At 64.3% G+C, this 27,945-nt stretch overlaps 5 protein-coding genes and 1 non-coding gene across 16 annotated transcripts; 4 read left to right on the top strand and 2 right to left on the bottom strand.

Moving 5' to 3' along the window:
- Window positions 1–2,260: 2,260 nt before the first annotated feature.
- RPLP2 (ribosomal protein lateral stalk subunit P2) lies at window positions 2,261–4,471 on the bottom strand. Of its 2 annotated transcripts, none has more exons than XM_030850860.2 (5): window positions 4,314–4,471; window positions 4,005–4,128; window positions 3,452–3,500; window positions 2,480–2,578; window positions 2,261–2,373 (listed from the first exon to the last, which is right to left on the bottom strand). In XM_030850860.2, the coding sequence occupies exons 2-5, from the start codon at window positions 4,125–4,127 to the stop codon at window positions 2,297–2,299; spliced, it is 348 nt and encodes a 115-aa protein (XP_030706720.1). In that variant the 5' UTR covers window position 4,128; window positions 4,314–4,471; the 3' UTR covers window positions 2,261–2,296. The 2 variants fall into 2 exon arrangements, with proteins under 2 accessions (XP_030706720.1, XP_030706722.1); XM_030850862.2 differs by having other exon boundaries at window positions 2,261–2,370.
- LOC132597645 (uncharacterized) lies at window positions 2,884–6,741 on the top strand. Its single transcript, XM_060302728.1, has 3 exons — window positions 2,884–3,586; window positions 4,523–4,576; window positions 4,655–6,741. The coding sequence occupies exons 1-3, from the start codon at window positions 3,414–3,416 to the stop codon at window positions 5,256–5,258; spliced, it is 831 nt and encodes a 276-aa protein (XP_060158711.1). The 5' UTR covers window positions 2,884–3,413; the 3' UTR covers window positions 5,259–6,741.
- Window positions 3,287–3,421, bottom strand: LOC115849562 (small nucleolar RNA SNORA52). Its single transcript, XR_004038049.1, has one exon. It is a non-coding gene; the product is annotated as a small nucleolar RNA SNORA52 (small nucleolar RNA).
- A 34-nt stretch (window positions 6,742–6,775) lies between the features above and the next one.
- PIDD1 (p53-induced death domain protein 1) lies at window positions 6,776–13,148 on the top strand. 5 transcript variants are annotated; one of them, XM_070046050.1, is made up of 16 exons: window positions 6,776–6,870; window positions 7,534–7,913; window positions 8,350–8,763; window positions 9,080–9,289; window positions 9,375–9,429; window positions 9,592–9,793; window positions 9,871–9,996; window positions 10,233–10,412; window positions 10,491–10,638; window positions 10,754–10,889; window positions 10,971–11,121; window positions 11,215–11,290; window positions 11,416–11,534; window positions 11,613–11,726; window positions 11,836–12,035; window positions 12,235–13,148. In XM_070046050.1, the coding sequence occupies exons 2-16, from the start codon at window positions 7,610–7,612 to the stop codon at window positions 12,491–12,493; spliced, it is 2,694 nt and encodes an 897-aa protein (XP_069902151.1). In that variant the 5' UTR covers window positions 6,776–6,870; window positions 7,534–7,609; the 3' UTR covers window positions 12,494–13,148. The 5 variants fall into 5 exon arrangements, with proteins under 5 accessions (XP_069902151.1, XP_069902150.1, XP_060158706.1 ...); XM_070046049.1 differs by having other exon boundaries at window positions 11,215–11,338; window positions 12,235–13,147; XM_060302723.1 differs by having other exon boundaries at window positions 10,754–11,121; window positions 11,215–11,338.
- Window positions 13,149–13,179: 31 nt separating this feature from the next.
- On the top strand, window positions 13,180–21,173 carry SLC25A22 (solute carrier family 25 member 22). Of its 4 annotated transcripts, none has more exons than XM_060302719.1 (10): window positions 13,180–13,265; window positions 16,309–16,450; window positions 16,547–16,672; window positions 16,875–16,930; window positions 17,719–17,809; window positions 18,671–18,789; window positions 18,905–19,079; window positions 19,162–19,316; window positions 19,409–19,484; window positions 19,563–21,173. In XM_060302719.1, exons 2-10 carry the CDS (start codon window positions 16,431–16,433, stop codon window positions 19,711–19,713), a joined length of 969 nt encoding a protein of 322 aa, XP_060158702.1. In that variant the 5' UTR covers window positions 13,180–13,265; window positions 16,309–16,430; the 3' UTR covers window positions 19,714–21,173. The 4 variants fall into 4 exon arrangements, with proteins under 4 accessions (XP_060158702.1, XP_060158703.1, XP_060158704.1 ...); XM_060302720.1 differs by lacking the exon at window positions 13,180–13,265 and adding an exon at window positions 15,176–15,287; XM_060302721.1 differs by lacking the exon at window positions 13,180–13,265 and adding an exon at window positions 15,371–15,391.
- Window positions 21,174–21,540: 367 nt separating this feature from the next.
- On the top strand, window positions 21,541–24,664 carry CEND1 (cell cycle exit and neuronal differentiation 1). Of its 3 annotated transcripts, none has more exons than XM_030850895.2 (2): window positions 21,541–21,630; window positions 23,029–24,664. In XM_030850895.2, the coding sequence occupies exon 2, from the start codon at window positions 23,126–23,128 to the stop codon at window positions 23,564–23,566; it is 441 nt and encodes a 146-aa protein (XP_030706755.1). In that variant the 5' UTR covers window positions 21,541–21,630; window positions 23,029–23,125; the 3' UTR covers window positions 23,567–24,664. The 3 variants fall into 3 exon arrangements, with proteins under 3 accessions (XP_030706755.1, XP_030706754.1, XP_030706753.1); XM_030850894.2 differs by having other exon boundaries at window positions 21,552–21,653; XM_030850893.2 differs by lacking the exon at window positions 21,541–21,630 and adding an exon at window positions 21,728–22,025.
- Window positions 24,665–27,945: the final 3,281 nt, after the last annotated feature.

Below are 27,945 nucleotides of genomic sequence, written 5' to 3'. Positions count from 1 at the left end.
GGGGCTTGTCTGTGCTGGGCATTGCGCAGCCAGTGTGCATCTGTCTCCCCAGGAACACTAGCTCCTCTGGCTGGAGCTTGGCTCAGGACCCAGCTTGGGGCTGCACGACCCCCGGCCCCGAGGCCCAGGTGAAGCCAGAGCAGGGCCTCCCCAGCACAGGGCCTTCTGGCGTCATGCCCCCCAGTCCTCAGCCTCTGTGCTCCAAGCCACCCATGCTTAGCACCATGTGCGCCTGGCATGGGGGCCAGCACGGGTGCCCGTGAGCAGTGAGCAAAGTCAACACAGACCCTGCCCCACTTGGGGGAGGGAGTGGGAGCGATGGTCTCTATTAAGTTCAGATAAGGACTGAGAAGGGCGAAGAGGCGTGTGGACACTATTAACATGGGAAAGCAAAGGGCCACCCACCTACAGGACGTTCAAAGGCCCTGGGTGGGGGAATTAGGAGAGGGGAGCCCAGGTCTGGGTGCTGTGGGTGCTGGGAATGGGGAAGGCAGGGGGATGAGGGAATTTGACTTAGAACCCCAAATGCTTGGGTGGGATGGAGGCGCAGGGCAGAGGATGTGGCCCCATGAGGGTGACTGAGCCCTTGGGGATGCTGCTGGATGCAGCAGGGGACAAGGGGTGTGACACAGTGGGGATGGAACAGACCCCCAGGGCCAGCCTGCAAAGTTCAGGGGTTCACCAGGGTGCCAAGGAGGACCGGGACGGTGCTGAGCCAGGAACCTAAGCAGGCCATCCCTGCAACCTGCTCCGAGGGAAGGGCAGAGCCCGTGCCCTCCCCGTTTCCAAGGGGCTGTGGGGCTTGGAGGGTGGCACTACCCCCATGCCGGGAGACCTCTGCTCCCATTTCCACACCCTAGCTGACTTGTTTTGGGTACATATCCCTCCCTCCCACCAGGCCCCAGGAGCTCTGCAGCCAGGAACTGGGTGGCTCTTCCTAGAATCCTGGCTGGGGGTGGGAGTGGACCTGCCCCCCTCCCCGTCTGCACAGAGGAGAAGCCCTGGTATCTGCTGACTGCCAGGGAGGTGTCACGCCCCCACTCCCACGGTGTCCTCTGGCCCACAGAGGGAGGGCCCTTCTCCTCAGCCTCCAAGGCTGGGATTGCGAGCTCTGCCCCTGGACCCTGCGTCACTCCTCTGGTGGGCCGTCTCCACCCTAACCTTGGACCACGGCCCCTTGCCACCTGTGTCTCTGGGTATCCACAGCCCCACCTCTCATCCCACTCATACTTTCCCCTTGCAGCCCACACTGCTAGGACTCCTCATTCCCCCTTAGCCCCATGTCCTACACCCCCTCCCCCGAGGCCCTCTTCTAATCCCCACTCCTCTGGGTAGCAAAAAGGCCCTCAGCCCTCTCCCTCCACCCATGAACACCCCTGCCCTGGGGCCTCTTCCTGAGGGAGGGCCCCCCACACACCCAGCCCTGCTGTCTCGTGCCACACTCATTACTCTCCTCCAGAACTACAAGCCCATAGAAGCAAGTCCTTCACACCGGCCTACCATGTGGTGGGCACATGGCAGGTGCCCACCACACCACAGCCTTCAGAAAGCAAAGCTGAGAATCTACTGGGTGGCCTGGCACTGGTGGGCGGCTGCCAATAGCTGCACTGCAGGGCCAGGATGGTGCTTGGGTGGGCAGTGGGAGGGCCTCTCCTCTATGCCCCACATTCTAGGCCAGAGCCTGGCAGAAAGAGCACGGGCAGGCCCGACAAGCAAGCACGCAGCCCAACACTGCTGCCCACACCACTTCTGAATCTACCCAGCCAAGGTACTGGCCCACCAGACAGCTGGGGACACAGGCTCAGAGGAGGTAAGTCCAAGCTGCTCAGGGGAGAGGTGGAGCTGGGGCACTGACCTCCACACTGCCATCTGGGGACCACACACCCACCAGCACATCTCCTGTGTGTAACTGAGGCTCTCCCAGCCTTGCAGGAGCTGCTGACCTCAACTGGCCTGACCCACTTCGCAGAGCAGAGACCACCCACCCCTGCTTTTCAAGTGTTCGTGGGTGTCCCCCTGAAGGCCTCATTTCCTAGGAAGGCCCTGGCAGTCCACAGGAGCCAGGACCATGCCCAAGAAGGGGACTCAAGGCTTGGCCACACTCAAGACCAATAGAAAGTAGCCCCCGTCCAGGCACTCCACTCCTGGCTCTTCAGGCAACCGGCTCTGCCTCGTCGCGCAAGGGCCCCGGTTCGTCCCGGGATGAGACTAGGATGCGGACACCACACTCTGATGAAGGGCTCACAGGCAACTCAAGAAATACGTCAACAGGTTTTTATTTGCACGGGTGTGGGCTCTAGTCAAACAAGCCGAACCCCATGTCGTCATCTGACTCTTCTGACTCCTCCTTTTTCTCCTCCTTCTTCTCCTCTGCTGCAGGGAGAAAGAGCGTGGTGAGAAATGCCCACGGTGCAGGCCACACTCCCAGCAAAGACCCCAGTGTGTCTGCAGAGACAGCTGCCTGAGCGCCTCCACTTACCTGCGGCTGGGGCAGAACCCACAGCAGGAGCTGCAGCTCCTGGGGCAGCAGAGACGGCCACAGCCCCGCCAGCTGGCACGCTGGCCAGCTTGCCAATACCTACAGCAATCAGAAGGGAGAGGTGAGACCACAGCAGGAGCCCGGCCTCAACGTTACTCAAGAGTAACGAGGGCTTCCCTGGTGGCGCAGTGGCTTAGAGTCTGCCTGCCAATGCAGGGGACGTGGGTTCGTGCCCTGGTCCGGGAAGATCCCACATGCCACGGAGCGGCTGGGCCCGTGAGCCATGGCCACTGAGCCTGCGCCTCCGGAGCCTGTGCTCCGCAACGGGAGAGGCCACAACAGTGAGAGGCCCGCGTACCGCAAAAAAAAAAAAAAAAAAAAAAAAAAGTAACCAGACACTTAGCCCAATGTATTAGGATCCACGTCATAGGTTCCTGTTCTCCGACACAGGAGTCTGTTGCCACTGCCAAAAATTGGCTTCTAGGAGTCCCTCCAGCAGGGCTACAAGACCACAGCGCCCTACCCTGGAGGTAAGCTAGACAAACATGTTTACAATCAAGCAGGTAAAGTCCGCTGCCCCAGTGTCCAGCAGCGAGCTCACAGACCAGACTGTCTGCTGAACTGGCTTTGCCCCGTCACGGACCCAAGGACAGAAACAGCTCCCCAAGAGCTCAACTTCCAGACAAATCCCACATACTCCAGTCTGATACCACAGGGCAGGGGCCTGTGATCAGCCCTAGCACCCCAAGAAGGGGTGGAGAGACTTGTTTACAAAAGCCCAGTGAGAGCACGGGCGCCCTGTCCCGGAGCTGTCTAGAAGCGCCCACGGCTTGAGCCCACTGAAACCCCGCTCACTCCTCTGGGTAAGGCTTCTAGGGTGCTCTGGTCCACAAGCGAAACCTGGCAGGTCACAGGCTGACCGGCAGGAATTAGAATGGACCGTGAAAATGAAAGTCCAGGACAGAACCTCACCCTGGGCAATGACGTCCTCGATGTTCTTTCCGTTCAGCTCACTGATGACCTAAAAGAGAGGAGTGGCCTAGTTTACGAGAAGCCTACCATCACACCCCTGGACCCAGCACAGCCGTCACGACCGACGCAGGACAGGTGAACTGAGACGCCCTGCATGTAAAAACTAACACCAAAACTTACTGCTGAGAAAGGATGCAAAATATCTCACTTTACACTCAACACGTGTCAAAGTAACTTTCACCAAGTTGGGTAAAAAAAACAAGATCAAGATAAACGTCACCGCTTTCATTAAAAAAAAAAAATTACTAAGAAACCTTCAATTACACGTGACTTGTGTTTCTACTGAGCCACGCTGAGGTTTGGCTTCACCCCCACTTTTTCTTCTTTGGGGCTGTACCAGTACATCAAGGCAACCCCAAAACCATATGGGCTGGCAGAAATCAGCAGGAAGCTACACTTTCCCAAAGGGAAACGCCGGGTCGGGTAAGGGAGGGGTCCCCCTGTACGGAGTACAGAGCAGACCGGGGGCTTCGGGCCCCAGCGAGGCGGCTACCTTGTTGAGCCGGTCGTCGTCTGCCTCGATGCCCACGCTGTCCAGGATCTTCTTGATGTCCTTGGCGTTGGGGGAGGAATTGCCCCCGAGAGCGGCCAGCAGGTAGGAGGCAACGTAGCGCATCCTGCGGCGCGAGGAGAGGGCGGCGGCGTTACGGGGAGGCCTCCCGCCCCCACCCCGGCCCGTGCGCGGCCGCGCGTGGCTCGGTCCGGGGACCCCGCAGAGGCTCAGCTCGCGCCCTGCCCCGCCCGCCCTCCCTCCGCGGCACTCCCGGCCCAGCCCGCGCCCCGGCCTGCCCGCCCCACTAACTTGGCGGCGGCGGAGAAGCCTCGCGCGTGCGACTTCGGCGGCGTTAGGCACGGAAAGGAAGGCGCCGGTGCGGGGGGCGGGGATAATTCGCTACCCAGAAGCCTCCGGAACCTGCGCGCAGCGCCCCTTGAGGGCGCCTCCTAGTGATGTCAGACGGTGCGTAGCCCAGGAGGACGCAGGTGACGCCATTATCCCGTCTTGTCCCGCAGCCACCACCGCAAAGGCGAAAGGCAGTTCCGGGCCGCCTTCTTGTATACAGTGGGGTGAGTGCCCCTCGAGATCCCTGGGGGAAGCGGGGCAGAGCAAGACGCGAGTCCGAAGTGCAGCTTTTTTCCCTTTAGGGCTCCCAGGATGCCACGCGGCGCCTACAGCTCCCACCATGCAGCGCAGCCTTCACGCCCAGGACGCATCTCTGCGGGAGAGGCTGACGCGGCCGGCAAACTACGAGTCCCATGGTGCATGGCTATCGGAAGCGCGGTTTCGCTGCTGCCTGCGCGGGCCACACGTGGCCCGGGCGCTATTGCACTGGTCCAGCCCGCTGCCCTTCCGGGTCTCAGGTGGTTCCCAGACGCGGGATCAGGAGTTCGCTGTCCGGCCCGCCCAGTGGAGTGGGCGAGCTGCTCCGCGCGCTCACACCGCCGAACCGAGCCGCTGCTTCCCCCCAGCGCCTTGGTGGGAGCTCCGGCCGAAGCTGGGAGGCCCTGTCACCGCCGCCCCGAGGAGCGGAGCCAGGAGTGCCGAAGCCCGCGTGACTCCCCCCCCCACCCCCTGCCCTGGCCTTGTCGGCTCGGGACAGATCTCAGGGTCCACACGGACGTAGCACACGTCACTCATTCACTCTCCGTGTCAGGAACCCTGCTGCAGGCTGGCGTCAGTCCTGAGAGGGAACAGGCCCGGTTCTGCCTCCGCAGAACTCAGGTTCTAGTGCGCGGACACGCAAAGTAAATAAACGAGGCAGTCCCAGGCTGACACTGTCACGGGGCTGAAGGATGAGAAGGAGCCGGCCCTGCGAAGATGTGGGGCGAGCATCAGCCCCCAGGGGTCAGATGCAAAGGCCCAACTAAGGTGGCCGGAGATGGGTTCAGAGGCAGCAGCCAGCCCATGCGGGCTCTGACAGCAGGTGAACCCGCGTGTTAGCGCCAAGCACTGGTTTGTTAACGCAAGCCACACGGTACCCTTATCGTACAGATGAAGTCAGACATAGAAAGGTTTTCTTGCTCGGGGTCACACAGCTGCGGTAAAGTGGGGAAACCGTTTGGGAAGGATGGGACTTTACTGCAATCACACAAGAAAGTGTTGTGATTGTTTTTATTTAAATTTTTAAATGGTAAAATAATACATAACGTAAAACTTACCATTTTAACCATGCAATTTAGGGACACTAGGTGCATTGACATTGTTGTGCAATCATCACCCCCATTTAGCTCCAGAACTTCTCAAACTGAACTCCATACACATTAAACAATAGCTCCCCATTCCCCTCCCCCAGCCCCCACCATTTTACATTCCGTTTCTATGTATTTGACTGCTCTAGAGACTTTACAGAAGTGGAGTCATACAGCATTTGTCCTTTTGTGTCTGGCTTGTTTCTTTAGAGTAATGCTCTCAAGGTTCATCTACATTATAGCATGTGTCAGGATTTCATTTCTTTTTAAGACTAAATAATGTTCCTGTGATTGGTTTTTTGTTTGTTTGTTTTAAATTCTTCTGGCAGCTATGTGGAAACTGAAGGGGGGATAGGAACTGGGGAGAATGGAGGCCTGGTGGGAACTGCCCATCCGGGTAGGAGGGATGGCGGTAGCTGGCGAGGGTGGAGGAAAGAGGGTGCACACGGTATCATTTGGGGCAGAACAGGCAGAAGCAGATGCGTTCATGTGTCCGTTTATAGGCATCGACTGTGCGGGGTGAGGAAGCGGGAGTGGGGAAGGTTCTCTTGAGAGTCAGACCTGGTTTGAGGTCCTTGGCTTTGGCACTCACCAGCTAGTGGCCTTGGGCAACATCTGATCTCTCGGAGCTGCCTTTTCCTTCCTTGTGAGATGCGGAAAGATAGGAGGCAGCATGTGAGGAAGTCCACTGCTGGGGGCATGTGCCCCACAGTGATCACCCTAAAAGGAGGGCCATTGCAGCTGGGGCCCAGGCTCTGCAGGGCTTGAGAGGAGGCCTTTGGGGCTGGCTGGGGCCATTCTCAGAGCTGTCCTCTGGCAGGAGGTGGGTGGGGCAGCAGCTTCGATCAGCACCCGATACCCCCTGCAGCCAGAGATCGCACTAGCTCATTTCAGCATGGGGCCGGGAATGCACAGCCCTAGAGCTGAGCGGGCCCAGGGCCCGAGAGAACCTCAAAGGTTGGGTTTGGTGGCGCGCAACGCGGGCCCTCCCACGGAAGGCTGGACGGCAGAGGCACGCAGGCCTACAGGAAGCTGAGTGCAGCAGGGCGGCGACCGGCGGAGGGCGGGCGGGCGGGGCGGGAGGGACACTGAGATCCCGGCCTGCGGACCCTCGCCGGACATGAGGCGAGCTTCCGATGCGGCGGGACCCGGAAACGCGCCGCCGGGAGCAGGTGACGCGCGGGCCGCGGGCGCGCCGTGGGGAGGGCGGCTCGGGGAGGGCGCGCTCTCCCGCCCGGGACCCTACCCGAGCGGTGGGGGCCGCGACTGCGCGGTGCACCGACCTCCTCCGCGGACCGAGGTGCGAGCTGGAAGTGGCGGGGAGCCCACCTCCAGGCGCCAGGAAGTGGGGTCCGGTCCTTAGGAACCCCCTCACACTCACTGCTCTGACATACGCGGGCACGATCACCCGGCCCTTGCCTGGAACACTGGCCCCACGTGGTAGATGAGAGCCGGGACCTCTGGTCAAAGCCGAGGAATGTGAAGGTTGGAGGTGGGGCTGGACCCAGAGGGGGTGGGGGGTGGAATAGGACCTGACACCTCTAGGAGTCCCTTGTCAAGTTTCCAGATTTGGGACGTGAAGCCTCACTTTTCCCCTCTCCCTCAAGCATGTCCCCAGGCCCCTCTGCACACACAGGTCTCCCTGCCTGCTGCCTTCCCAGCCTTGGGGAGTCCTATTCCCCGGCCCCATTGCAGCGATTATCTGTCCAGCAGCCTAGGCTTTGGGCTCTGGACCAGCTGGCCTGGTTCAAGAGCTCTCCCCAGCCAGAGTCCCCCTTCCTCTGGCTAGAGGACGCCCAGCCCCCTCCTACCCGCTCCTCCCCCTGACTCTGCAGCCTCCCTGGGCCCTGCCTGAGCAGGCCTGCCTGGCGAGCTGGGACATGTCTGGCCCCCGAGGACAGCCGGTGGGCGATGGCTGCAGAGGCGGAGGGGCTGGAGCCCGAGACAGCGGCTGTAGAAGATGCTGCAGGAGATGCTACAGATGCTGTGGATGCAAGGCTGGGGGCACCCCCTCTCCTGGTTGGGAACCGGCTGAGCCTGGACCTGTACCCCAGGGGCTGCCACCGGCTGCTGCACCTGTGTGCCCAGCAGGTCCGTCAGTTGCTGGAGGTGGAGTTCCTGCAGCTGAGTGGCCACGAGGACCCTCAGCTGCTGCAGGCCACCCTGGCCCGTCTGCCCTGGAGCCTGCCACGCCTCCGCTCCCTGGTCCTCAAAGGTGAGCACCACCTGGTCCCAGCCTCATCGCTGGCTCCTGACTCTGCTTCTTGGTCCTGAAAGGCAAACCCCGGTCCCAGCCTCATCGCTGTTCTCTGCACAGCGCTACCCGACCCCTTTTACCCCGAGAGGAAGCTGGCTGAGCCTGGGCTCCTGGACCTGGCAGCTGCCAGTGGGGTCTCCAGCAGACCCCAGTGTGGGTATTTCTCCTGGGGTGGGTCACGGGTGGAGACTGTCAGCCGAGACGAGCCTGCGTTGTCTGTCGCTGCTCCCTTCATTTGCTGGTGACTCTCCAGTATCTGTGTCCATCTCTCGCTGTCTAAGCGGGGTTGGGGTGGAGGTCTGTGTTTCCATGCACCTATTTTCCTGGCTGGCAGGGTTGAGCTGGGACCTGGGACTCTGGCTCTGAGAGCCATGCCTGCCTTTCCCCCACCCAGGTGGGCAACATCGGGACGCTCTGGGTGCCTGCCTCCGGGGCTCCCTCGCCACGCTGCCCGCCAGCCTGAGTGGCCTAGCCCACTTGGCCCACCTGGACCTGAGCTTCAACAGCCTGGAGACATTGCCAGCCTGTGTTCCGCAGTTGTGTGGCCTGGATGCCCTCCTGCTGTCTCATAACTGCCTCTCAGAGCTGCCTGAGGCCCTGGGGGCCCTCGCCGCCCTCACCTTCCTCGCTGCCACCCACAACCGCCTGCAAACGCTGCCCGCAGCACTGGGGTCCTTGTCCAGCCTGCAGCGCCTCGATCTCTCCGAGAACCTTCTGGATGCTCTGCCCCCTGAGATCGGAGGCCTGAGCAGCCTGGCCGAGCTCAACCTCGCCTCCAACCAGCTGCAGGGCCTCCCTGCCTCCCTTGGTGAGTCGCAGCCTTGGCTCCCTGGGCCTGATGGGCCTGATGGCCCGTCGGCCACTGCCCAGCCTGCCCTGCCCCACAGCGCTCTCTCCTGCGCAGGGCCTCGCGCGCACAGGCTGCCACCTCGAGCCTTCGCCCCCCTCGCGGCCCTTGCTTGCCCCCCACTTCCCTGGCTGCTGAGGCTCCCTGTGCAGGCCGGCCCGAGCTCTCTCGTCCAGCCAAAGGGCGGAGACTGAAAGCGCGGGCGGCCTGGCCTGGCGCTGCAGGGCTGGGGTGGCCCTGTGCGGCCTCCGCGGGCCCTAAGCTGGCGCCCCTGCAGCGGGCCTGCGGTCCCTACGGCTCCTCGTTCTGCACAGCAACCTTCTGGCTTCGGTACCTGCCGGCCTGGCCCGTCTCCCGCTGCTCGCCCGGCTCGACCTGAGGGACAACCAGCTCCGGGACGTGCCCCCCGAGCTACTGAATGCCCCCTTCGTGCGCCTGCAAGGAAACCCCCTGGGTGGGCCTAGCCCCGGCCCCCACAGTCCTCCAGGTAGGCTCACTGGTGGGGACGGGGCAGACCACAGACAGGACGCAGGTGTCATCACCATCCTAACAGCCCATCTGTCCTTCCACAGGGACACCCGTGGTTCCAGAAATGCCCAGACTGTTGCTGACTTCAGATCTGGATAGGTACGGTGTGGAGGAGGGGCCGGGCTGCAAAAGCGTCTGTCCACCCTGTCACCCTGTCCACCTGCCCGTGCCGTGGGGGTCTCCTAGAGTTGCCCGGGGCGCCAGACTCAGACATGTGGGACCCTGCTGCGTCTGACCCGATGTCCACCCTGTCTCCCTCAGCTTCGCCGTGACCCCCCTAGGCTGCTCTGTGACCCTGGCCTGCGGTGTCCGCCTGCAGTTCCCTGTGGGAGCCACTGCTACCCCTGTTACCATCCGCTATCGACTGTGGCTGCCAGAGCCCCGCCTCGTCCCTCTGGGTCCCCACGACTCTCTGCTCAGTGGTGTCCTGGAGCTGCAGCCCCACGGGGTGGCCTTCCAGAAGGTGCAGCCGGGGGGGGTCGGGGCAGGTGAGGAGGGCCCCGCCGTGGCCCTGGCACTCACAGCACCCTTGCCTGGCAGGACGTGGGCCTGTGGCTGCTCTTTGTGCCCCCCCGGGCCCGGCGTTGCCGTGAGGTGGTGGTCAGGACCCTGAGTGACAATAGCTGGAGTGACCTGGAGACCCACCTGGAGGAAGAGGCGCCCAAGGTGAGGGCTGTCCAGGCCCATCTGGGAAGGGAGCATCTCTGCCCTTGCCTAACTGTCCCCCCCCCATGCCCGGCAAAGCCCCGACCCTGTCCCTCTGCCCCCCCCATGCCCGGCGAGGCCCCTGACCCTGTCCCTCTGCCCCGCCCATGCCCGGCGAGGCCCCTGACCCTGTCCCTCTGCCCCCCCCATGCCCGGCGAGGCCCCTGACCCTGTCCCTCTGCCCCCCACACGCCCAGCGGCTCTGGGCTCGCTGCCAGGTGCCTCACTTCTCCTGGTTCCTCGTGGTTTCGCGCCCTGTGTCTGACGCCTGCCTGGTGCCACCAGAGGGGACATTGCTGTGCTCCTCAGGACATCCTGGGGTCAAGGTCACATTCCCCCCTGGGGCCACTGAGGAGCCCCGTCATGCCCGCATGCAGGTACGGGCAGGGCAGCTGCCACGGGTGGCGGGTGGTGCCTGGGCACAGAGGTGATCGCTCGGGTGCCCTCTGCTCCAGGTGGTGCGCGTGGGCAGCAGAGAACTGCCGGCCCTGCTGGGAGAGCCTGAGGCGGCCGCCAGCCCCCTGCTCTACCTCTCCCAGAGCGGCCCCCCAAGCTTCCTTCGGCCAGTCACCGTGCAACTGCCTCTGCCCCCCGGCGTCACAGGTGAGAGGCGGCTGTGTGGCCTCCTGGACTTGTAGCCACGGGGTGGGGGGAACAGTGCTCAGAAGGGGGGCCCCGGGCAGGGACGCCTCAGCCTGTGGCCCCCTGCCACCCACAGGCCTGAGTCTGGACCGCTCGCACCTGCACCTGCTGTACCGGGCCCCTCCCGCGGCCACCTGGGACGACATCACGGCGCAGGTGGCACTGGAGCTCACCCACCTGTATGCTCGCTTCCAGGTCACGCACTTCTCCTGGTCAGTGCCCCCTCCCTCCGCCTCTTTGGTCCCCCACCCCTGCCCCGGCCTGTGCACTCCGCTCACCCCCAGCCTTCCCAGGTACTGGCTCTGGTACACCACCAAGACCTGCGTGGGGGGCCTGGCGCGGAAGGCCTGGGAGCGGCTGCGGCTGCACCGCGTGAGCCTCATTGCGCTGCAGAGGCGCCGGGACCCCGAGCAGGTCCTGCTGCAGTGCCTGCCCCGCAACAAGGTGGGGGCGGGGGCAGAGGGCTGGGAGGGCGGGGTGGGGGCCAGGGGGCCAGGTCAGGGCATTGGGCTCCCAGCCAGTGGGTCGCCCCTGCAGGTGGACAGCACCCTGCGGCGGCTGCTGGAGCGCTACCGTGGCCCGGAGCCCTCAGAAACCGTGGAGATGTTTGAGGGTGAGAAATTCTTCGCTGCCTTCGAGAGGGGCATCAACGTGGATGCCGGTAGGCCCCCTGCCCCCAGAGAAGGGACCCTGGGGTCTGCCCCCACAGTCCCTGCTGAGCCCACTCCCTGCCCCCAGACCGTCCAGACTGTGTGGAGGGCAGGGTGTGCTTCGTCTTCTACTCACACCTGAAGAACCTGAAGGAGGTGTACGTGACCACAACGCTGGACCGGCGGGCTCAGGCCGTGAGGGGCCAGGTGGGCCAACGGGGTAGGGCCCCCCGGGCTGCCTGGGCCGAGGCCAGAGCACTGAAGCCCACCTCATCCCACCCACAGGTGTCCTTCTACCGAGGAGAGGTGCCAGAGGAGGTACCTGAGGAGGCGGAGGCTGCTCGGCAGAAGAGGGGTGCAGACGCCCTGTGGATGGCCACTCTGCCCCTCAAGCTGCCGGTGCGGCCTGGCGGGGGGAGCGTGTGTGAAGGGGGAAGGGGGCGGCCAGGGGTATGGGCTGGAGCCGGGGGCGGGGCTGGGGCTCACTGCCACTGCGTCCTCCCCACAGAGACTGCGGGGATCCAAGGGCCCAGGGCAGGGGGCTGGCCTCTCCCTGGCACCTCTGAACCTGGGCGACGCCGAGACTGGGTTCCTGACACAGAGCAACCTGCTAAATGTGGCCGGGCGCCTGGGCCCTGACTGGCCAGCCGTGGCCCTGCACCTGGGTTTGCCGTACCGTGAGCTGCAGCGCATCCGGCATGAGTTCCGGTGCGTTCTTTTGCGCCTCCCTTCCCGCTGCTGGCCTGCCTACTGGAGGCTGGCTGAAGTTCTGTCCAGGGGAGGTGGGGGCAGGGCAAACAGTCAGGAAAGGGAGGGTCTGGCCGCCCCTGGCCCAGGGAGGAAGGAACCCATCTTGGGAGGGTGGTCCTGGGCCGGGCCCCTCCCTCACCGTTCCCTGTCCCCCCAGGGACGACCTGGATGGGCAGATCCGCCATATGCTCTTCTCCTGGGCTGAGCGCCAGGCCGGGCAGCCAGGGGCTGTGGGGCTCCTCGTGGAGGCCCTGGAGCAGAGTGACCGGCGGGACGTGGCCGAAGAGGTGCGAGCTGTCTTGGAGCTTGGCCGCCGCAAGTACCAGGAGGGCATCCAGCGCACAAGCCTGGCCCCCGGGGACCTCGGCCCACCTGGCTCTTCAGCATCACGATCCCCCGAGCCTGCCCAGACCTAGAACCTACCGACTTTGGGCTGGTCCCTGACATCCTCTGGCCAATGGTTAGATGCTCCCACTTTCAAACTTGCCCTGGGTATGGGGCCAGTGACTCTCTCCTCCTTGTGTAACAAACGTGCACCATCCTGGCTGCTGTCTCAGAGCTCAGTTTATTTGCTGGGTGGAGAGACAGGTGGAAGGCACGGGGAGGCCAGATCAGAGGCCTGGCCCCTGCTGTGAGGGGGCCTGTGCACAGGCTTCCCCACAGCCCTCGCTCCTGCCTGTCTCCGGCCCAGCGCCTCCTCTTGGTCCTGATCTCTGGGAGACAGGGGGCCCCAGCTACAAAGTAAGGGCCGCAGCCCCGATGGATACAAAGTCACCCTGTGCGGGATTGCACATCTGCCCTTTGGTGGCGGTGAGGGGGGGGGCTTGGCCAGTTCAGTCCCCTCCCAGCACCGCTCCTCCCCTAGGACACCTCGTCCCAGCGCACCTCGCCATCCGCTGGCCCAACGGGAGTAGTCCCTGGTCACTGGCCCATGCACGGGCGCGAGGCCGGACACGCAGGGAAGACCCTTGGGGACCTAGGGTGAGGGCTTGGCGCTGGGCTGTGGCCCGCCGGGCGCAGTGGCCGCGGCGGCCAGGAGAGGGAGCCGGAGGCCGCGAGCGGGCCGAGGACCGGGGGCGGAGCGCGCGCGGCGCCGAGCGGACGCGCCCCCGCGCTTAGGTGAAGCCGGGCGCGCGGCGCGGCGGGGAGGCGAGAGCGGCGGCGGCGGCGGCGGCGGCAGAGCGCGCGGTGAGTGCCCGCGGGGCGGCTCCCATCCGCGGCGCCCACCCGAGTGTAGCCCGGCTGCGGGGGCGAGGGGCACCACGACGGCTGTGGGAGGTGACATCTGCCCGGACGAGGCGGCTCCTGCGGGGCCCGCGCCGGCGGATGCTGCGACCCGCTGCCGCTGGAGTGTGGGAGGCCGTGCTCGGCCCCGGGCGGTGCCGGGCGCGCTCCCTGCGCACACGTGTCCCCGCGGGGTAGGAGACGGGGGCCGGTGGCCAAGGAACAGAAGCCCGGCCGTAGGGGGGACACACGTGGGGCCCTGCTGGACGTATGGGGACACGTGCTTGGCTGGAGTCGCCATCGCCTGGAGGGGGACAGCGTGGCGGTCCGGGCCCCGTCCGGACCCCCTCCAGCGAGACGGGGAGTTGAGCCAGCCTCCAAGCGGAGCCCTGAACTCCCACCCCGCGCCGCCTTTGTCACCGGCTTGGCGCCCCTCCAGACGGCTGGACAGAAAGCACCTCCCCGGGGGGGAAGGCGCTGGGGAAGATTGAATGGGGAGCAAATGGCCAGTCGCAGACTCTGAGCCTCACCCCCATTGCCTTTTTTGGGGGTGGGGGAGTTCAGCGGCTTCATTTGTGGGAGATTTTACCTCTGGAGGGCCTGGAAGCAGCAGCATCGTCCTGTGGGTGGTCCCTGTGAGCTGCGGTGTCCACAGCCTTGCCTGCAATCCCAGTTTACCAGGCTGCGGGGAACCGGAGGGGGTACAGGGAGGGCTGACAGCCCTGGGGCCTCAGTCCTGGCTGGGGCTGCCAGGTTTCTATGGCAACATGGGGGCGCAAGGGGAGGGCCCTCCAAGCTGTCTCATGAGCAGGGTGTGAGAACACTGAGTGAGGACAGAAAAAGGAGCATTCAGGGTCCGGAGGACCCCTTGCCAGTCGTCTCCCGGCAGAGCCCACTGCCCCCACTGTTCTCAGTTCTGCAACCGTCTTCCCCATTCCAGCCGGCAGAGTGTGATGTGGGACCCCAGGGCTGCCTGTCTTCCTGGGACAGCTGCTCCCCTCCCCACCTTGGATAGTCTGTCTGACTTCCGGGGCCCCCATCACCCAGATGTCCCTTACCCCAGACGGGAGGCAGGGCTCACTCAGTCCCCATAGGGCAGGATGTGGACCTTGCCCCCAAGGGTCTGGGACAGCGGAGAGAGACGGCTGTGGCCAGTCTACACCTGGAGGGTGGGGGAGGGTGGGGGTGGGAAGAGAGGGTCAGGTTGAAGTGCAGAGGTCAGACTCCTCTCTGCAGGCTGGGGCACGGAGAAGCAGGTCCTGGCACTGAGGCCCTGGGCGAGTGGGGGGGGTGCAGCTTGGCTGGGCAGAGGGCTCTGGGAGTGCTGGTTCCCATGCCCTCTGGACCTGCCAGGTGAACAGGCCCATGGGTGGCAACCAGTAGGCTCTGAGGCCCAGCCACCCCCTCCCTGGCCTTTCCAGCAGACAAGCATGTCTTTCTCTGCTCCAGCGTGAGTTTTCCCTGAAGTTCACCTTCCCCAAAAAGACCCACAAGTCCCACAGGCACGAGTGGACACAGACCCATCTCCACCCCATGGCATCAGATCCCCCATGCCTGGGCACAGAGAGAGCCCTATCCTTGGGGTCCCGGGGCCCTAGGCAGATCCAGCCTGCAGGCTGCAGACTGAAACCCATAGGGCAGCTGGGGGCACGGTGGTCAGGGGCTGGGGTCCCTGGGAACCGGTTGCGTGGCTTGGCTGGGTCAGCCCGAGTCTGACCCACTGCCCCACGGGCTGGCGGGGGCTTCGAGGCCAGTCCCAGCCTCCCAGAAGCTGTCACACCCCCTTCTGGTCCCTTCTCCCACAGGGGCAGGGAGCCTCATCCCGCCCAAAGTGAAAGAGAAAGTCACCACCCCCCTCAGGCCCGCCCCGCCCCGCCCCGCCCCACAGCCAATCCCCGCAGCCGGCACCGCCCTCGGCCACTGGATCTCCTCCGCCCGCCCGCGGGCTGTAGTCGCGGAGGAGGAGCCGGTCCCGTGCACCTTGGGGTGAGCGGGACCGCGGTGGGGGGCGGAGGGGCTGATGAGGAGGCAGGGGACATCCCGGCCCAGGAAAGCTGGGTGAAGGTCACCAGTTCTCGGGGGGGCGACAGGTGTGAGCCAGCCGTGTGACCCTGGGTGGCAGCGCTTCGGGTGGGAGCCTGTGACAGCTGGCCTCTGAGGGGGCCACAGTGGGGGGGAGGACCCCACAGCCCAGTTTTTATGGCTGTGCCCCTGCATAGGAGGCCCCCGAGGCTGGCTCTGGCTCCCCAACCCTGCCCCTAGAGAGAGGGGCCTCTTGTCTCTGCACCCCTGGAGTAGCTGGGGGACTGGCCCCAGGGAGCCTCGGAAGGTCAGCCATCCCCCTCCCAGAGGTCCTGGTCGCTGGGTTCCTCCGTGTGTGTGGGTGTGTTGGGTGTGAGTCTGGGGGTGAAGTTCCTGGGAGGGTGGGCACAGGGCTGGCTGTGGCTGTGCTGGCGCTTCTCCGGTCACCAGGGGAGCGGATGGTCTGGGGGTCCAGCGTGGAGTTTCCACGGGAGTGGGGGCATCTACCGGGCAGCTGTGAGCTGAGCCCTAGAGTGGACCCTGGGGCACTCTCACCCCCCTCCTGAAGAGGGCAGGTGCCCGCTGCCTCTGCTCAAGGATGGGGGCCGTCACAGCCCAGTCTAGGGGCGCCCTGCCCGGCGTGTTGGCCCCGTCCCCTGCTGCTGCCTCCCCAGCGGCGTCTGGCCCTTTAAAGGGCTCCGCGCACGTGAGCGAGCGAGCGAGGCCAGCTGGGAGTACGCAGCCGGTGGGGGCGCCTTGAGGGGAAGCCGGGTGGCCCAGGGATGGGGCCAAGGGGCAACGGTTCGCCGCACACTGCGCGCCCAGGACGTGCGGAGGGCCCCAGCCTGGGAGGGGGCGCTGGGGGGAGGGCTCGGTGCCCCTTCAGGAGACCTGGGAGGGAGGCTGGGGGGGCTTACTCCTCTGGGGTGCCTCTGAGCCGTGGCTCTGCCCACCCCCGCTGATCCCAGTTCCCTCTTTCTTCTAGGACAGAAGTGTTGGTTTTCAAGCTCCCCTGGAAGTAGAGGACCGCCCCTCCCCCTCCTCCAGCACCACCTCCGCTGTCTGGTATCCACCTCTGCGGCTCCTACCTGAGTGCTCCCGAGTTAAATGGCCGATAAGCAGATCAGGTCAGAACCCCACCCAGCCTCACCCCACCCCTGTCCTCCCCTCCCCGCCGACCTATGGCCCAGGAGGTCGTCCTGACACTCCCTCCGCCCACACAGTCTGCCAGCCAAGCTCATCAATGGCGGCATCGCTGGGCTGATCGGGGTCACCTGCGTGTTCCCCATCGACCTGGCCAAGACGAGGCTGCAGAACCAGCAGAATGGCCAGCGCCTGTACACCAGCATGTGAGCCTGCGGGGGGGCGGGTAGCAGGCGTGGAGCCATGGGTGTGGGGCAGACTTCTGCGCTCGGCGCCTGTATCCCCCCATCCCGTTAAACCAAAGGGGAAACTGAGGGGGGCAGGCTGGGGGAGCGCCTCCCTGGGTCAGGGCTGGGGCCGTTGCTGGATGCCAGACTGATCCCCTGCCCCCCCCCCCCCGGGCTGTAGGTCTGACTGCCTCGTCAAGACCATCCGCTCAGAGGGCTACTTCGGGATGTACCGCGGTGAGGCTGGGACGGGGCAGGCCTGGGTAGCACCCTCCTGCAGCCCCAGAGGGGTCCTACCGTAGCGGCGGGGAGGCAGGTGGGAAGCCAGGGCAGGGCGGCGTACCTGTGCCGGGTGTGACGGTGTGGACCTGTCCCGTGGGGGCTGCTGCACTTGCACCGGGGGTCATCAGCCGGGCCCTGGGTGCTGGGGGGACGGGGGGTGGGATCTCTGGGGCACGGCAGTTCTCAGCCCCGTCCTCCACTCACTACCAGTGCACAGCATGGCAGGACACTGTCTCTACCACAGTGGCCGCAGCCCCCTCCCCTGCCTCCCGGGACGGGTGGGACCCTATCTGTGCCAGGAGATTGGGAGGGATGGGGTCGTTACTGCAAAGCAGCTTAGGAGACAATCTCCAAGCCTGGATTTGCCCAGATGCTGTGCAGCCCTGAGTCCTCGCCGCTGAGAGGGGCTCGCCACTGCCTCCCCAGCTCTGACCCGCGCCAGGCCGGACGTGGCCTTACCCAGAACCCCAACGCGAGCACGTCTGTAGCCCAGGGGAGGTGTCCCTCAGGGAGGCCGCCCACTGGACTGGGAGGGTTACGGGGGAGGCTGAGCAGAAAGCCCGGAGAAGGCACTGCCTGGCCCGCCGGTCCCGCCCCTGCCAGGCACAGATGTGGGCGAGAGGGCAGGACACAGCCCAGGAGTGACGGGGGGGCGGGCTTTGTCAACTGGGAGGCGAGTGCTGGTGGAGAGCCTCCCCAGCCCAGGCCACTGACCTGTCTGTGCTCCCCCGTGTACCAAACAGGAGCCGCCGTGAACCTGACCCTCGTCACCCCCGAGAAGGCCATCAAGCTGGCAGCCAATGACTTCTTCCGATACCAGCTCTCCAAGGACGGGTGAGGGGCTCGGCCGGCTGCTGGGGGCCAGGGTCGTGAGGGGGAGGGGTCTGTGCTTCCAGACAAAGGACGAAGGCTCTGTCCTCCTGGGGGCCCCTCACCCTGACCTTGCAGGGCCCCCTCCTCCTCCTTCCCCTCCCTCTCCTCCCCTCTTCCTCCTCCCCCTCATCCCCCTCCCCCTCATCCCCCTCCTCCCTCTCCTCCCTCTCCTCCCCCTCCTTCTCCTCCTTCTCCTTCCCCTCCCCTCCTCCTCCTCCCCCTCCTCCTCCCCTCCTCCTCCCCTCCTCCTCCCCTCCTCCTCCCCTCCTCCTCCCCTCCTCCCTCTCCTCTCCTCCCCCTCCTCCTCCTTTCCCTCCTCCCCTCCCCTTCCTCCCCTCCCCTCCCCCTCCTCCCCTCCCCCTCCTCCCCCTCCTCCTCCTCCTCCTCCTCCTCCTCCTCCTCCTCCTCTGTCCCCAGATGCTGAGTCAGTGGTGCCCAGGCCCCAGGGGTCCTTGGCCCCCAGCCACTGCCTGCTGCCCCTTGTAGGTTGGGATCTGGGGGGCACTGACCAGTTTTCCCCATCACCCAAGGGTGGGGCTGAAAGGCCAGTAGTCCCTTGGAGAACTGGAACCGCCCCCCCACTGCATTTCTCTTTGCTCAACAACGGCCCCTTGGCCCTTCCCTGGCCCTGCCAGGAGCCATCTGTCAATTGGGCTCAGCGCCTGTTGCTGGAGAGCCTGGAGGGTGTCTGAGGCTGCGGAGGTCTGTACCCCACAGGGCTGCCTCCGCCTCCACCCCTCCCATGCCCCCTCACTCCTGGGCGCACTGGGAGGCCCCCGGGGCCTCTGACTCTTCCTTGCAGCCCCACCCTCTTTGCTACAGGCAGAAGCTGACCCTGTTCAAGGAGATGCTGGCGGGCTGCGGGGCCGGCACCTGCCAGGTGATCGTGACCACCCCCATGGAGATGCTGAAGATCCAGCTCCAGGACGCGGGCCGCATTGGTGAGGGCGGGGTGGCAGGGCAGCTGGGCGGGGGAACTAGCCAGGCCCCTGCCCTGCCGCCACCGCGTGCCTCGCGCCGAGAGGGAGACCAGCAGGCCGGCCCCTTTCTCCCCAGCCGCCCAGAGGAAGACCCTATCTGGCCAGGCCCAGCTTTCTGGCCGGGGGGGTGCCCAGCCCCCCGTGGAGCCTCCAGCTGCACCCCGGCCCACAGCCACTCAGCTGACCCGGGACCTGCTGCGGAGCCGCGGCATCGCCGGCCTCTACAAGGGACTGGGGGCCACGCTGCTCAGGTAGGGGGGCAGGGAGGGTTGGGGGCGGCCCGCCCACCTGCCCCCCACCTCCCAGCCAGTCACCACCGCCCTCCTTCCGCAGGGATGTCCCCTTCTCCATCGTCTACTTCCCCCTCTTTGCCAACCTGAACCAGCTGGGCCAACCGGCATCTGGGGAGAAATCTCCTTTCTACGTGTCCTTCCTGGCCGGCTGCGTGGCTGGGAGCGCGGCTGCCGTGGCTGTCAACCCCTGTGATGGTCAGTGCCCAGGCCTGGGCCCGGGTTGGGGACGGGGCTGAGGAGTGGGGTCGGCGGTAAGGGGCCCACACTGACCCGCACGCTCCCTGCAGTGGTGAAGACCCGGCTCCAGACGCTCCAGCGCGGCGTCAACGAGGACACCTACTCGGGGTTCCTGGACTGCGCCAGGTGGGTGAGCCCCCGGGGGGGGTGGGGCGGGGGTAGGGCGGCCCCAGCCCTGCAGCTCTGACCCCCCTCCTCCGACAGGAAGATCTTGCGGAACGAGGGCCCCACAGCCTTCCTGAAGGGTGCTTACTGCCGCGCCCTGGTCATCGCCCCGCTGTTCGGCATTGCTCAGGTGGTCTACTTCCTGGGCATCGCCGAGACCCTGCTGGGGCTGCCGCGAGTCCAGCCCTGAGCCCGGCAGCCACCCCACGCCCTCCAGCTGAGCGGGACCAGAGTGGGGCCAGAGCCAGGCAACGCACCCGGATGATGCGAGAGCCTCTCCCCACATGGACGTGGGGGTGGGGGGAGAGGAAGGGGTGCAGGGTCCACACGGTGTGCACACGTGGGCCTGGTGGGGTTCTGCCTGCACGACCGCTGGGATCAATGTCTTATGTAGAAAACTCAGAAATCTTTACATTCCTGGAGCCAGCCCTGCCCACCTTGGCCCCCCCCGAACACCCCCAGGGACAGAGCTGGTCTCTGGACTGGGGGCCCCCAGGCCTGGGCTGGGCAAGCTGGACCCTCCCTTCCAGTCTACCAGCTCCCGTCCCCGAGGCTTGGCCCCTAGTCCACAGAGGGGACCCTGCACAAACCTATTTATTAACTTGCTGAGCACAAGTGGCTTTGTCCATCCCTCCATCTGTCCGTCCAGCCTCCCCTGCTGCTGTTCTCGCCTTGGCCAGCCTTGCGGGAGGATTGGGCTCTCCTGCCCCCCATATTGAGCCAGGAATCCTAGGCTGGGGGTCACCCTGCGTTCTGACTCCCAGGACAGGTTCCCCGCCCCCACCGTGGGACCCAGCCTCCTTCCTGCTAGGCCCCTCGGCCTCCAGCCCAGGCTGGGGACCCAGAGCGTGTGAAGTCGGGGCGCATGTACGAATGTTGTGGGGAGTAGCTGGTGGCAGCCCTTTGCTGGCCTGGCCCCTCAGGGATGGGGCTGCCGGGGAGACTGCTGCCTTTCCCCACGTGGCCAGGCGCGTGCGCGTGCGCGTGTGCGCGTGCGTGCGCGCACATGTGCTGTGTGTGCCCTAGACTCCCCACTGCCCCCGTCCAGAAATTCATTTCTCCGGCCTGCCCGCTCCTGCTGCACCTTCAGTAGACCCCTCTTCGGAGACCACCACCCTGGTGCAGGATTGGCCCTAGGGGAGGGCAGGCACGAGGACCAGTCTGGAGCCTGGGAGCGTGTGCTCCTCTTGCAGGGTGCCAGGAGCTGCCCCTCCAGTCTTCCCAGTGCCCACATTGCTCTCTGGGCCTCTGCATACGGCCCCCCCAACAATTAGTAAAGCTCCGCCCTCCCAGCGTCCCCCCCCCCCACTGATATTGTGAATGGAGGCAGAGGCTCACCCTGCCCTGCCCTGTCCCCAGCCACGTGATCGTGTTGGTGATTGGTCTGACGTGCCGGTGCTGTGTTCCCCCACACCCCGGGCCCCCTCCCTGGAGGCCCCTCCCAGTGACACTACCTGGGGCTCAGGCCTGGGCCCCGCAGTTTGCGGTTGCTCCTGGGAGCTGCCCTCTCCCGTCACATCTGTACCTTGGAAGCTGCTGCTGCTGCTGCTTACAGAATTATATATTTTTTCTTTCGAATTCAAGAGTTTTAAGAAGTTGTAACTTTTTGTGTCTTGTCATGTAAGAAGATAAATAAATATTCTAAGTAGATGCCTCTTCTCTGAGACTCTGGTAGGGGTGACGAGGGGAAGGGCGCCCTCCTCTTCTGGTAACTGGCTCCCCTCACCTGGCAGTCCTGGGTCCGTCTGCCCACCCACTGACGGGCACACTGGCTGGAGGGGGTCCTGGGCGGAGTGGCCTCCTGACTCCCTCACAGTCTGGGATGGGGTTGCCAGCCTCAGCCCCTCACCTCCCTGACTCTAAGCTGCCCTTGGGATCAAAAGCGGAGCTGGGTTTGGGGGCCCCAGAGGTCTCAGCCAGCTCGGGGCGCTGTGGTGGCCGAGAGCAGGTGGGCGGGGCCAGCGCTGATGCGGTCCCGCCCCCCTTCCTGCGCCGGAAGCAGTGCATTGTGGGAAACTCCCAGTCCTTCCTCCGCAGCCGCCGCCCGCCGCCCGCCGCCCGCCGCCCGCCGCCCGCCGTGGTCCCGCGGAGAGCGCGCTGCGCCGAGGTGGGAGCGCCGGGAGCAGCAGCGTAAGGCGGCGGCGACTCCGCGGCCTGGGGTCTGGGGTGGGGTGGGGGCGTTGGGCCCCGCAGGAAGAAGCAGCGGTTCTCCGCTATGAAGGTCACCGGGGGCCCTCCGGGGCCCTTGCTCTCTTGGGCACAGCGGCCTGCAGGGGGAGGGGTAGCCGGGTGACGTTAGTATGAGCCAGAAATAACCAAGGGTCTGGGGGAGGTGGAGAGTGGACCCCATGCCCTTTGCAAACTTGATGCCCAGCAGCTGGGTGCCCCTCCAGAGTGGCAGGGGTGAGGGGCTGCTGGGGTTCCCCGGGAAGTAGGACAGCAGCTGGGCCTCTCATCAGGACACCCACATCACGCCGTGACCTTCAGGCGACCTTCACTGTGGTTAGTGTGCATTGCCAGGGTGGGGACCTGGGGCTGCCACCCCCCACGCAGGCTCCCTCTCCCTGAGGGTTGAGGTGGGAGTTCTCAACCTCCTGGAGAAGCGGCGGACCGCCGGTGTCCGGGTGTCCAGGGATGGAAGACTCAGGTCCAGAGTGACGAGGCCCCCAGTCCCCCTGCCCTCCCCAAACATTGAGGATCTGGGCCAGGCCTTCCCTACAGCCCAGAGCCCCCATCCTCTGCCTGGCCCAGATTCGGGGGTGCTGAGGCTGATGACAGGGCGCCTGCCGACCCCAGACTCACACCAGGGATTCCCTCCACTCCCAGAGGCAGGCGTGGCCTCAGGGTCACGGAGGACTCCCTGCTCTTAGGCCGGAGCAGGCAAGGCCGGTCATGGGGGTGGGTGCCCGGCGCTGGGGGGAGTAGATGGCTGGCTGGGAGGCACAGGCCTGTCACTGCCACCCTGCCTTCTCCAGCCTTCTGAGAAGACACCCTGGTTTTGTCACATCCAGGTCCTGGCGGCCTGGGGCCCATTCCTACCCCACCAAGGCGCAAGAGCCCAGACTCTGGGCTCCCACCCTGCCCTGCCTCCCCCCCAGCCCACCCAGCCCTGAGAAGGGTATGCAGTCAGTTCTGCCCAGGCCCACGGGGCTGCTGTCCACCTCCTGTGACTGCACACCCTTCTCAGGGCTGGGTGGGCTCTCTTTCCCACCCTGGGTCAGCGTGATGGACACGGCACACATGTGGGCAAGACCGTGTCACAGATGAGGAAACTGAAGCCTCTGGCTGGTCTCATCCCGACACCCCAGCCCAGAGGGGGCCCACAGCCCCTGCTTGTGTGCTTGGAGGGGCTTTTCAGAAGGTGGGTGAAGCCGGACGGAGGCTGAGCCCTGGAAGAAGAGGGTCCAGAGAACTGAGCAGGGTCTCTATAGGGACAAGGAGCTGGGAGCTGGACAGGACGCCAAGTCTCTTGTCCCAGCCTCGTTGGGTCTCCCCCACCCCCCAGGCTCATAGGATGCCCAGAGGTGAGCTGTCCTGAGCTGCTGCGGTCTAGACACCTGCCTGTCCACGCACGCCCCGTGCAGCCCGCCAGCACACCCACCATGGAGTCCAGAGGGAAATCGACCAGCAGCCCAAAGGCCGACACCAAGGCTGCTGCTGAGGCCCGAGCGCCCACCGCCGCGGACGGGAAAGCCCCCTCGGCTAAGCCAGGGAAGAAGGAGGCCCAAGTGGAGAAGCAGGAGCCTCCAGCGGCCCCCACCCTGCCGCCTGCCAAGAAGACCCCGGCCAAGGCAGACCCTGCCCTCCTCAACAACCACAGCAACCTGAAGCCGACCCCCGCAGCCCCCAGCAGCCCCGATGCAGCGCCCGAGCCCAAGGGCCCTGGGGATGGGGCTGAGGAGGGCGAGGCCCCCAACGGGGGCCCAGGGGGCCAAGGCCCCTGCCCTTTCGAGAACTTGACCCCCCTGTTTGTGGCTGGGGGCATGGCTGTGGCAGCTGCAGCCCTGATTCTCGGTGTGGCCTTCCTGGTCCGAAAAAAATGATGGCTGGTGCCCAGGCGGGGGCACAGCCACTTCCTGTACAGACCTCGGGAATCTAGTGCATGCCAAGTTCACACACAGCTATCTATACATACGTAATACATATACTTGTGTACCCCCCATATACACGCAGAGGAAGAGAGAGAGGGACAGGCCCCCTGCCAGCAGTGGAAACCAAGCCCCCTTGGTCGGTCAGTCCCCAGCACTTTCCCCTCTGAACCTGGGGGCAGAAGGAGCCCTGGCTCTGTGGGTTACAGAGCAGCACGGTTGGAGCCCTGACAGGGTGGCGGCTTAGGCTGGACCAGGGCACCTGAGGGCGGAGGAAGGAGTGGGCTGAGTGTGGCCCGCCTGCCCAAGCGTGCCAGCCTGTCCCAAGGGCCCCAGTGGTTCTGCGGGCTTCCTGGCAGCAACTTCCCAATGAGCCCCCAGGGTGGGTGCCCCCAGGGCTGGGCAGGGGTCTGGGATGGGTTCTGACCTGGGTGCAGCCCGCGTGGGGACATTAAAGGGTGTGGCTGTCTCACTCTCCCCATTTCTGCTCTTTGCTTGCAACTTGGGGTGGGGCGTTCATCTGGGTGGGCTGACTCCGGGGGGCTGGCCTCAGGCGGGCGGCCACACGGGCGGAGTTTCCGAGCCACTTGCCCGGTCACCTGAGCCCTGGCTGGGTGGACAGACAGCCCGAAGGCTGGTGTCGGGAGGGGGCTCCCCAAGTTGACCTTCTAGCTGGGCCCCACATTTCCCGCCCTGACCCCCATCCCACCGTGCGGCAGTTGTCCTGCGGGCAGCTGAGAGCTTGGCAGGGAGGCGGCTGTGCCGGCCTAGCCCCCCACAGACGGCGCCTCCTGCCTCACCCAGCGTCCTCGGGCTCTAACAAGCGTATACATGCAATAACACAGGTAGAGTAGAACCGCTTGGCGGGTGCCCGTCACCCACGTCCGCTGCCTCATTGTGCCTGCAGGGAGACCATGCATTGCTGGGCCCACGGCACGGTGGCAGTGGGCACTGTGGGAGCCCGATGTGCCCTTGCCTGGCCAGCTGGCCACTGGAACCCCAGGCCTGAGTGGAGGCCGAGTCTGAAATAAACTCTAATTATCTAAAGGCTGGGCTGGCGTCCTCACCTGCACGCGGCCGGGACAGGATGGGGCTGCCTGTCTGGGTGTGTGGGGTGTCATGTATCCACACCGAGGGCCTTCCAGGGAGGGACAGGGACCCCCAGGTGCCCCTCACCAGCCCTTCCTGCCACCTCCGTGCCCTCGATCCTGGTGAGCTCTACCCACAGCCCCGCCCAGGGCCTGGCCCCTCCCAGACAGCCACAGCCAGGCCTTCCTGCAGGCCCTGACGCTAGATGGACACCCAGGGGCTGCAGGACCCGCCCCCAGGCCCAGGCTGACGGCCACAGCATGGGGTCGAGCTGTCCTGGAGCCACGTTGGGAGGGGAATGGGGACCTTGGCCCTCAGTCGTCCTCTCCAGCTGGGGGCGCTTTCTCGACCCCTCTCTGCAGTGAGCTCACCACTCCAGGGGGGTGAGGAGGTCGCTGCAGGGAGGGGGGTCCCTCCTCTCATCACCTTCCACCCGCAGCTTGCAGCCCACCCTGGCCAGGTGTCCAACTGGGGGAGTCGCGCGGGCGTGGGCTCGTGGGGAGGAAGGCCCCCTGGGCTCCAGAAGTGCTCTGCGGGCTTTGTCACCCTGGGCCCCACGGACTTCCTCAAGCTGGTTGGGGGCACGTCCCTCCCTTCTTTTCCAGGTACTCATCCCCCATTGGTGCACCCATACCTCAGGCCCAGACAAGTCCAGAGCGCTTCCTTGGAGTGAACACACTCCAAACAGACCTGACACCCTTGCCCTGAGCCATCTGGCCTGAGCTTGGCCACAGAGAGCAGGCGGACGGTGCCCACACCCGCAGCCTCCAGCCCGCCGGCCCCACAGGCGCCGGGGCTTGCCTACCTTCTCCAGCCAGCCAGGCCCCTCTCCCCTTCTCTGTGTTCTGCTTGCACCTAAAATGCAAACAAATGAAAATCCTTCTGCCATTTTAGGGGACTTGGGGCGGGACGGAGGTGCCTGTGAAGGTGAGATCTGTCACCTTCAGCTGGACACCCAGGGCTCGCTCCTCTCGATGCGGTGATGTTCTCCCCGTGTTGCTGCCTCATTTTACTTCTCCATTCTCTGTTTGTTTGTTTGTTTTTTGCGGTACGCGGGCCTCTCACCGTTGTGGCCTCTCCCGTTGCAGAGCACAGGCTCCGGACGCGCAGGCTCAGCGGCCATGGCTCACGGGCCCAGCCGCTCCGTGGCATGTGGGATCCTCCTGGACCGGGGCACGAACCCGTGTCCCCTGCATCGGCAGGCGGACTCTCAACCACTGCACCATCAGGGAAGCCCCCTCGATTCTCTATTAAAGGATATTTAGATTGTTTCAGAATTTTTGCAACTTTAGACAAAGCAGTAATGGAAATCCTTGTCCTGCCCCGGTGCCCTGTGTCTCTGGGCATCCTGCGTGCACATCTGACCTTTATTTTATTGTGGTAAAATGTACATTATATAAAATTTACCATTTTATCTTAAACTTTTCGGTGCACAGGACTTTAGCATTAATCACATCCACACTGCTGTGTTAGCATCACACCATCTGCCTCCGGAAATCATTCATCGTCCCACACTGACAGTCTGCCCCCATTAAACACTCACTCCTCATTCCCTCCCCCCCACCCCCCACCCCCCCCCCCCCCCGCCCTCACCATCTACTTTCTGTCTCTGTGAATGACGACTCTGGGGACGTCATGTGAGTGGAATCAGACAGGATTTGTCCTTCTGTGTCTGGCTTATTCACTGAGCATAATGTCCCCAAGCTTCATCCATGTTGTAGCCTGTGTCAGGATCTCCTTCCTTTTAAGGCTGACTATCCCATTATATGCATGGACCACCTTTTGTGTGTCCGTCATTCGCTGATGGGCACTGGGCTGCCTCTTCCTGTAAGGCTGCTGTGAACACGGGTGTGTGCACACCTGAGGCCCTCCCTGCGGTTCTCCTGGGACTCACCCAGAGGTAGGCCACACTATGTATGCACCTTAAACTCGGCTGCCCTGTCTCGTGCCCATGGGTCAGCCACGAGAGCAGAGCTCCCCTCCCTTGGTGACACAGGAGCAGGTGAAGCACTCAAGGTTTTAAAGCCCATCTGGGGACTTCCCTGGTGGCGCAGTGGTTAAGTATCTGCCTGCCAGTGCAGGGGACACGGGTTCGCGCCCTGGTCCGGGAAGATCCCGCATGCCGCGGAGCAACTAAGCCCACGCGCCACAACTACTGAGCCTGCACTCTAGAGCCCGCGAGCCACAACTACTGAGCCCGCAAGCCACAACTACTGAAGCCCATGCGTCTAGAGCCCACGCTCTGCAACACAAGAAGCCACCGCGGTGAGAAGCCCGCGCACCGCAACGAAGAGTAGCCACCCCTCGCTGCAACTAGAGAAAGTCCGTGCACAGCAACAAAGACCCAACACAGCCAAATATAAGTAAATTAAATAAATAAATAAAAATAAAGTCCGTCTGAACAGGGGAAGCTGGCCACTTCTGGTTGTTTCTGTTTGCACTGATCCAACTGCTACTTTTCACCAGGTTCTTGGCCATCTGGGCCTTGCCTTTTCTGACTTTTTTTTTTTTAAGATTTTATTTATTTATTTTTGGCTGTATTGGGTCTTGGTTGCTGCGCGCGGGCTTCCTCTAGTTGCGGCGAGCGGGGGCTACTCTTCGCTGCGGCGCGCAGGCTTCTCATTGCAGTGGCTTCTCTTTGTTGTGGAGCACGGGCTCTAGGCGTGCGGGCTCGGTAGTTGTGGCTCTCAGGTTCAGTAGTTGTGGCTCACGGGCTTAAGCTGCTCTGTGACATGTGGGATCTTCCCGGACCAGGGCTCGAACCCGTGTCCCCTGCATTGGCAGGCGGATTCTTAACCACTGCGCCACCAGCGAAGTCCTCTTCATGTGTTTTATACTGCAAGCCTTCATCACATGGCACTATCTGCATTCAGTGGCTGGCTTACACCTCACTGTTTCCTGCATCTAGAAGTTCCAAAATCTCAGCTCATCACACGGAACTGTTGCTCTCTTTACCATGCAAGCTTTTGGAACCTCGGTTAGAAGGATGTTCTCCCTTGTTGTAGTCTAATACTCTTGGCATTTACTCACGTTTAGGCCTTTAATGCTTCTGGACCTTAGGTTTTGTGTGGAGTAAGCTGGAGAGCTTGTGGTCTTTCTTTCTCACCAGCAGGTGTGATGAGCCAGCAACAGGCAGTGGACGGTCCCCCTAGCCCCACGGTGACTCTGTCTCCTGCTGTCACTTCCCACACAGCCAGGGCCTATCCTGAGCCTGGGTCTGCCTGCACCTGCCACAAGGCCACACT

Source organism: Globicephala melas, chromosome 8 (assembly GCF_963455315.2).
Source record: "Globicephala melas chromosome 8, mGloMel1.2, whole genome shotgun sequence".
In the NCBI taxonomy this organism is placed as follows: domain Eukaryota; kingdom Metazoa; phylum Chordata; class Mammalia; order Artiodactyla; family Delphinidae; genus Globicephala; species Globicephala melas.
This window is presented reverse-complemented; position numbering and strand designations above follow the sequence as displayed.

Excerpts from the sequence above, each read along its gene's own strand:
- LOC132597645 (XM_060302728.1), top strand. The coding sequence starts at position 3,414 with ATGGACCGTGAAAATGAAAGTCCAGGACAGAACCTCACCCTGGGCAAT. Across the intron at positions 3,587-4,522 it reads TCACGACCGACGCAGGACAG|CCACCACCGCAAAGGCGAAA; the intron begins GTGAACTGAGAC and ends CTTGTCCCGCAG. Across the intron at positions 4,577-4,654 it reads GCCTTCTTGTATACAGTGGG|GGCTCCCAGGATGCCACGCG; the intron begins GTGAGTGCCCCT and ends TTTTCCCTTTAG.
- RPLP2 (XM_030850860.2), bottom strand. The coding sequence starts at position 4,127 with ATGCGCTACGTTGCCTCCTACCTGCTGGCCGCTCTCGGGGGCAATTCC. Across the intron at positions 3,501-4,004 it reads ACGACGACCGGCTCAACAAG|GTCATCAGTGAGCTGAACGG; the intron begins GTAGCCGCCTCG and ends CCTCTCTTTTAG. Across the intron at positions 2,579-3,451 it reads CGAGGACGTCATTGCCCAGG|GTATTGGCAAGCTGGCCAGC; the intron begins GTGAGGTTCTGT and ends TGATTGCTGTAG.
- PIDD1 (XM_060302723.1), top strand. The coding sequence starts at position 7,610 with ATGGCTGCAGAGGCGGAGGGGCTGGAGCCCGAGACAGCGGCTGTAGAA. Across the intron at positions 7,914-8,349 it reads CCGCTCCCTGGTCCTCAAAG|GTGGGCAACATCGGGACGCT; the intron begins GTGAGCACCACC and ends TCCCCCACCCAG. Across the intron at positions 9,290-9,374 it reads CGGCCCCCACAGTCCTCCAG|GGACACCCGTGGTTCCAGAA; the intron begins GTAGGCTCACTG and ends GTCCTTCCACAG.
- SLC25A22 (XM_060302719.1), top strand. The coding sequence starts at position 16,431 with ATGGCCGATAAGCAGATCAG. Across the intron at positions 16,673-16,874 it reads CAGCGCCTGTACACCAGCAT|GTCTGACTGCCTCGTCAAGA; the intron begins GTGAGCCTGCGG and ends CCCGGGCTGTAG. Across the intron at positions 16,931-17,718 it reads CTACTTCGGGATGTACCGCG|GAGCCGCCGTGAACCTGACC; the intron begins GTGAGGCTGGGA and ends TGTACCAAACAG.
- CEND1 (XM_030850895.2), top strand. The coding sequence starts at position 23,126 with ATGGAGTCCAGAGGGAAATCGACCAGCAGCCCAAAGGCCGACACCAAG.